Source organism: Macadamia integrifolia, unplaced genomic scaffold (assembly GCF_013358625.1).
Source record: "Macadamia integrifolia cultivar HAES 741 unplaced genomic scaffold, SCU_Mint_v3 scaffold_185A, whole genome shotgun sequence".
NCBI lineage: Eukaryota > Viridiplantae > Streptophyta > Magnoliopsida > Proteales > Proteaceae > Macadamia > Macadamia integrifolia.
In genome coordinates, this window is record NW_024870633.1 from 137,180 (window position 1) to 143,700 (window position 6,521).

Genomic DNA, 6,521 nt, shown 5'->3' on the forward strand with positions numbered 1-6,521 from the left:
CTACAGAATTCGGAATGGATCCAGGCAATGTAGAAATAGGAATTAGGTATTCTAAAAATGTATACGTGCAGTATGCATGGTGATTCATATAAACTTTGATTCTTGCTAGTGAACTGATTTTTCAATATCATTCCAGCTATACTTATTCTAAAACAATCCCTCGCCTAGATGAGGCCAAAATCAAGGCCATTTTCCATCCTCCATTGAACCGACTTTAGTTGGATGAGAGTGAAGTATAATTCTCAAATCAGAACTCCATTCTCTTGCTTCACAAGCAAATATAAAACGATACCTCATATTCACATCATACCACATTGATCAGAAACAGGACATCGTTCTCCCTAGGTGAATAAATCTATTTGTCAATTTTTACCCCATGCAGGAATGTTTAGCATACTACAGTGTACTTCAGAAACAGTCCTGGTAAGTTTAGAGCAGATTTCTTTGTCTACATATTGAAGATATGATCATATGGCATATCTTTTTTTTTTTCCCCTTCAGAAATAATCCTCTCAAGGTTGCTGTAGCATTAAGACGACACAGGACAATATCAAAAAGGCTTGTAGATGGAAACTAGGGGCGAGTGGTAGCCAAAGGTGGGGCCAGGAATTTTCTCTTTTTTTCTCTTGGGGTGGGGGGATTAGGGGCACAAAAACAAATGTATTGGGGTATGAGAAAATGAGTAGAAATAGGTTAGGATAGGGAAACAGTGATTCCAAAAATACAAGCAATCAACAAGAATTCCAGTATCACCAAAAAGAATAATCCCAAGGAATATTGAGTTCTTCATCACACCGGAAAACAACTAATATTTTGTGATAAAATTGTGCCCTTGTCATCAAAATTTGTCTAGTTTCAATACATTGTGTCGAACTAACAATAGCCTAGCAAGAGCAACACACCAAAACTCAGGCCAATCTTGAATAATGCCATTTGAATGCCTTGGAAAGCTAAGACTACCTTATCCCAATTAAGGCAAGTTGATGAGGGCAGTAAGCCGAAGTAGACTAGTCAGTATGGGCTTGCGGTTGTGGGGTCAGTATAGGGTAGCGTGACTAGTCAAGCCGAAGACCTGGATACCCATTGTTAGCACAAAAAAATAAAAAATAAAATAATGAGGGCAGTAAGCAGTTGACCTACCAGTTCTCCCCTACAAAGGGAGACATTAGAAGGAAGAGATGGTTGTAAGCATAGAAGTTAAAACTCTGCATCAAAATGCCAATTTCATGGATATATTTTGATTGCCATATCCTGCATTTGTCATTATTTTGTGTAGCTGAAAACTCATGAACTTTGATTTACCACAAATCAAGATGAATTAAGACATGGCAGTAAGAAGAAAATAAAGTGCAAAAGTATTTAAGTGGAAACAAATACTTTATCAAAATAAAACCATTTCATTATCAACATCCCATTCAAGTACATCAGATTTTCACATTTTTTGGCCAATACAAATTGCTACAAATACAACAAAAAAAACTAATAAAAAATGACAAATAAGCTTCATTGATGCAACAAGCTTTTCTATTTCGTCGAATCTAATTTTCCCACTACGCTCCTTCCTGCTGCAACCTCCATAACACCTCTCGTAACTCCCGCAACTCCTCACGCAACCCTTGCACCTCCTCTCGCAACCCTCGCACCTCTTTTTGCAATTCTTGTAAATCATGGGTGGGATTGTTTATTGGTACTTCTTTATGTAGAAGCTCGGTTGTTGGTGCATTAATGAAATCATACCAAGCACAGTAATTACTGAGATCTTCCACTGCTACCTCCTCCACATCTTTCCTCATGCCAACATCTGAAGCATACCGTTGTGAACAGTAGCACCCGATTGTTATTGCTGCTATCCCATAGATGTTGGAGGTAACAGGGCGCAAGGGTGATTCCAAGGCGGCAGAAACAGATGCACCTATTAATGATGTTGCTTGGCCACTCTGACTAAATCCTTCTTGATTGACAACAACCAGACTTGTCTTACAATAAATGGCAAAATCTTCACAGTTGTTCTTGAAAACATTGTAAGATCCAAAGCCATTTTTAAGCAGATAGGTTGCTCTATGGATTACAATATCATCTGGGTTTGAGAGAGCAGTGGTACATGTTCCACCCCTTATGTTTGCTAGAAAGACAGCACGACTAACACCATACTCGAAACGTTCCAGGTTACCACCAGCAAGAAAGCAATCTAGACAGTGAGAGACTACTCCATGACTTTCTTCTAATGGTGAGCAGGTGGAACAGAGCTGAAATTGGGGTGGTACAGAGCTGAATTGAAAAACATCCCACACAGTTTTAGTCCCCCCTTCTTGACCTCTTCCTCTGGTGAAGTGGATTACCTTATCATTTCCAACATAGATGCCTGCATCCATAAGGATAAACTATAAGGATATCGTCTAAGCTTCGATCTAAGGGAGAATAAAATTTAAGAGAATTTTCTTGCACCACCTCTAAATTTAAAATTTATATGTATAAGCCCTCTCGCCGAAGAGATGGGATGTGATCCTAAGTAATTAAGGGAGAAAGAGAGAGAGAGAGACCGTGATGGGCGTAAACAAAAGCTTTCCTCCATGTATAGATGTGATCGCCTGGATTCAAGCTGCCTCTGTCGATCCTGCTTTGGATCATAGATATTAATTAAGAAGGAAAAAAATTAATCAATAAAACCACTCAAACATCAACTCAAGAGAGACTCCATCTTAGGAAATTGAAGAGAACAATACCTGTTGGAGAACAGCCCCATTCTCTCTCACACACACTCTCGCTCTAGGCAACAACGGGATTATTTCTAGGAAGCGTGAAATAACATATTTCTTCACAGGTAAGGAAAGGGAAAGCAAAGCACTTTAATCATTAGAGAGAGAGAGAGAGAGAGAGAGAGAAAGAGAGGTATTACTGATTATGCGCTTCCCTAGATGTAATATTCATCTTGACCCTGTATTGACTTAGTTTTTCAAAAGTAAAAATAAAGGATAATAGATATAAAAACACCACCTATGTGAGGTAAGCTAGTGCACCAATGAAGGCATGAGATGGGATATCATATAAAGTGATAAAGAAGTCATTTTCTGTAAAGGAATCATTTGAACAGGTAAAAACAGAGATATAGTAGACCCTAGCCTAAGGTACACTGATGGTATCCAGCTTTTTCGTAAAAAGAAAATTAGTGGGTTATTATTTTTTCTCATAAAAAAAAGAAAAGTTGTCCTTCAACTGTCTAAATGGAAATAACATTAGATGTGAGTAATGTAGGCTACTTTGGTAACACTTCTGTTATTTATTTATTTATTTACTTTCATGAATAACACATCTATTCCAGATAAGTGTTTTATGAGTTAGAAGGGTTTTTTCATAATTTATTTTTTCAAGGAAGACTTTTGCAAGGGCAAAACTTTTTTTTTGGGTGAAGATAAAACACGTTTGATAACAAGGATTAAAATATATTTCTAGATTAAACACGTTTGATAACAAGGATACACATCTATTCGTGTAGTGTTTACCCTATTTTGAAAAAATAATGATTCTTAAATTCATTCAGTTAGCTTGCAAATGTCTAGTGATGAAGTGTCACTGTTGATATTTTTTAAATGATAAATTTACCCTTGAAATTGAAGATGTGTTGAGCTATTATTCTATCTTCTTCTCTTGTTCACTTCTCTCACTCTCTCCCTACTCTGTTTCGGTTGCCCTCAAGTTGTAATCGAATAAGAGAATAGAACTATTCTACCAAATCTTTTGAGTTCCATTCGGACCCAGGACGTGGACAAGATGTGTTACAGTTGCATGTCAGGAGTCCCAAAATGCCAACCCTTGAAGTAGGCCGTGACCTCAAACCCCAACAACAGGAGGGAGAACCACAAGAATCCTTCGGGAACACCAGCAAGAAATTGATCCTTCCAGACAATTGAGAATTGGTCTGAAATCTTGTAGATTCTAGCAAAGAATGTGGGCCTTGATAAAAGCATAAATTGGCCTCCTGACTCTAGGGTTCTCAGCCTCGATCTCACTCCCAATCTCCAAATCGGTTCTTCCCGAAGCCAAGTAGGAAAAAAAAAATAAAAATAAAAAAAAGAAATGGAGAGAGAGAGAGAGTTAAGGAAAAACGAATGCTTGTGAGCTTTAGTTCAGGAATGGAGACATTCGGATGTATTTTTTGTTCTCTATATTCTAAATGCGTCATGGTTAGGTTGGATTACCTCGCTCCAACTCTCTAATTCCTCGCCAATGTCTATATTGTTCTCTTCCTTTATTCAGAGTGTCGACCATTTGATCCAATGCTTGAGTTGCTTCTGGATCCAATTGGGGAAAATCAAACCAATCCCTCAAAACGGACAATGGTAATGCAGACGACTTCTTTCCTATGGTTCTGGCTCAGATTCAGATGTGCAACGAGAAGGAAGTACCAATCTCATTCAATGGCTGTTGCAATCTCATTCTAGGGTTCAAAGGTATTTCATAATACAGAGTAAAAGAGGTGAAAAGGATGAGAAGCGCCTTTTTTATTCATATTTGGTTTTAGGGTCAAAAGAGTAATTTCAATTTCTAAACTAACGGTGTTAGACTTTAGGGATACGTTTGATATTTTTTGAAATTTAGGGTGATATCTTATTATGGGTAAAAAAAAAAAAAAAAAAAGAGAAAAAATACTTTAACCAAAACAATTCTAATACATCAACAATATTCATTTTATAGGGGAAAAGAAAACTACCTTGTCACATGTACTTATGCCCCTATATAGGAGGCGAAAATACCACCTTACCCTTTAATTGGATGCTTGTGTTCTTCTTCTGGTTGATCCTTGTACTACCACAATCGCCATGTGAGAGGTAGCAATTCCCAACCCGATTTTATATAATATTGAAAAAATTTCCCAATCTGTGAGAAAATGAGTGATAATAAGACACCGTTTGACAAATTTGGTGTAAGATTTGTTTGACTCTCCCTCTCATGGATAATCTTAGGCATTATTAGACAACGTTTTGTTTTTGTCGTTTTTATGTTTTTTTGTTCTTAGAAACGGAGAAATAGCTTAAAAAGTGTTTGATAAAGTTTATGCCTATTTACAATTCTAGAAACGACTTTAACAAAACAAGTCGGACTTATTACGTTGTTTCTAAAAACGAATTTGAGAGAAAAAAAAAGTTCGTTGTGCCCAATAAATCTTTCAACTATTTAAACATAAAAAGAGGCAACCGAGCTCTCTCTCTCTCTCTCTCTCTTTTGGGCATCTGATGATACTATTGGGGTTTTTAGTGGCGCGTGAAGGAATTGATAGAATTATATGGTTTCCTATAGAGGTGTACGTTTGACCTTGTTCAAGCTGAGATACCCTAGCCCTGAGTGCTGATCAGGCCAAGCCGCGCTAGGATTGAGGCTTCGTGTTGAGCTCAGCACGGCCATTTATTTTTCATTCATGTTCTTTCGTGTTCTTCTTCTTCGTCTTTATTTATTTATTTATTTTTTCTGCGAGCCTCTATATCTCATTCCCCCGTCCATGATCAAGGCCAATCAACATTAGCCCGGCCTGGTTTTGATACCAGGTCAAAGCTGGATTGAACTGCAGTTTCAAAAGCTTGACTCAACTCGATACTATTGCAGCCCTAGTTGCATGGGACTTTTTTAAGGAAGAAGTTTGGTATAAAATCTCACTTTGAGTTATTGGCTACAAAATCTTCATTAAGTTGAAATTCCTGATGTGGGGTGACAACAAATAGTCTAACATCGGATTTCATTTGAGAGAATCAAAACCAATCTAGAGTCAAATGTTATCTTTGTTTGATCCCTGGGTCTCTTTTTGCAAGTTTTATATTTTAAAGGCCTTATGCAACATCCATTTCAAGTATTGTCAAGCCTCTTCTCCTCTTTTCATCTAAATTTTTTTCTACTGCTACACCATCAAATGCAAGTTGCGTACCAGAAGGTAATGTTTGGGGCCATTTATTCTTCCTTCTTCTCACTAGTTGTATCTTCTTCTTCTCCAGAAATGAGAGAGGCTCCCTTGGAAACATGGCAAGTTGAATTGAGACATGAACAGTGAACAAGTAAGTTAATTCTCAAGATGATATATTCCCTCACCTATAAATAAAAGCTATGATGAGGTAAAAATGGATGAGAAGTAGATTTTATGGGGTAATCCGAATCTGATCTTCCCAACAAACCTGCCTTTGACTATAAATAGAGGCTCCCTATAACTCAGCATTATCATTCACAGGCATTGCTGTGAAGTCATGAAAAGAAATGAAATGGGAAGTTGGTTATGTGATTCAGAGGAAGAGAGGTCTTACATGAAGATAAGAGCCTTGTTTGGTAGCCAAGGATGACTTGCCTATGTCCTCCCAATAAGACTGAAGGGGTGGTCTTACACTCCCCTTGCCCCTCCCCACCTTGTGTTGTTCATAGCAAGTTTCCTCGGCTAACTTGAGTGGCTTTTTTATTTCATGTTAGACATACTTTTCTTGGTTAGAAATGATGAAAATCCTTTGAAGGAGATAAGTGACTCGTTGAAAGAGGCAGGAATTGTT

The 6,521-nt window shown here is 37.6% G+C and overlaps 2 protein-coding genes across 2 annotated transcripts in view; both read right to left on the reverse strand.

The window, feature by feature from the left end:
* LOC122071064 (protein LEAD-SENSITIVE 1-like) overlaps positions 1–2,821 on the reverse strand; it is a 64,549-nt gene extending 61,728 nt beyond the window's left edge. The window contains exon 1 of the mRNA XM_042635330.1: positions 2,724–2,821. Coding sequence (XP_042491264.1) covers positions 2,724–2,743 — 20 coding nt within the window. The 5' untranslated portion in view covers positions 2,744–2,821. The remainder of the gene's footprint in view (positions 1–2,723) is intronic.
* Positions 1,378–2,618, reverse strand: LOC122071065 (protein LEAD-SENSITIVE 1-like). The gene is made up of 2 exons (XM_042635331.1): positions 2,521–2,618; positions 1,378–2,408 (listed from the first exon to the last, which is right to left on the reverse strand). The coding sequence occupies exon 2, from the start codon at positions 2,370–2,372 to the stop codon at positions 1,551–1,553; it is 822 nt and encodes a 273-aa protein (XP_042491265.1). The 5' UTR covers positions 2,373–2,408; positions 2,521–2,618; the 3' UTR covers positions 1,378–1,550.
* Positions 2,822–6,521: the final 3,700 nt, after the last annotated feature.

Bases quoted from the DNA above. Each gene is read 5' to 3' on its own strand.
- LOC122071065 (XM_042635331.1), bottom strand. From the start codon at position 2,372: ATGGATGCAGGCATCTATGTTGGAAATGATAAGGTAATCCACTTCACC.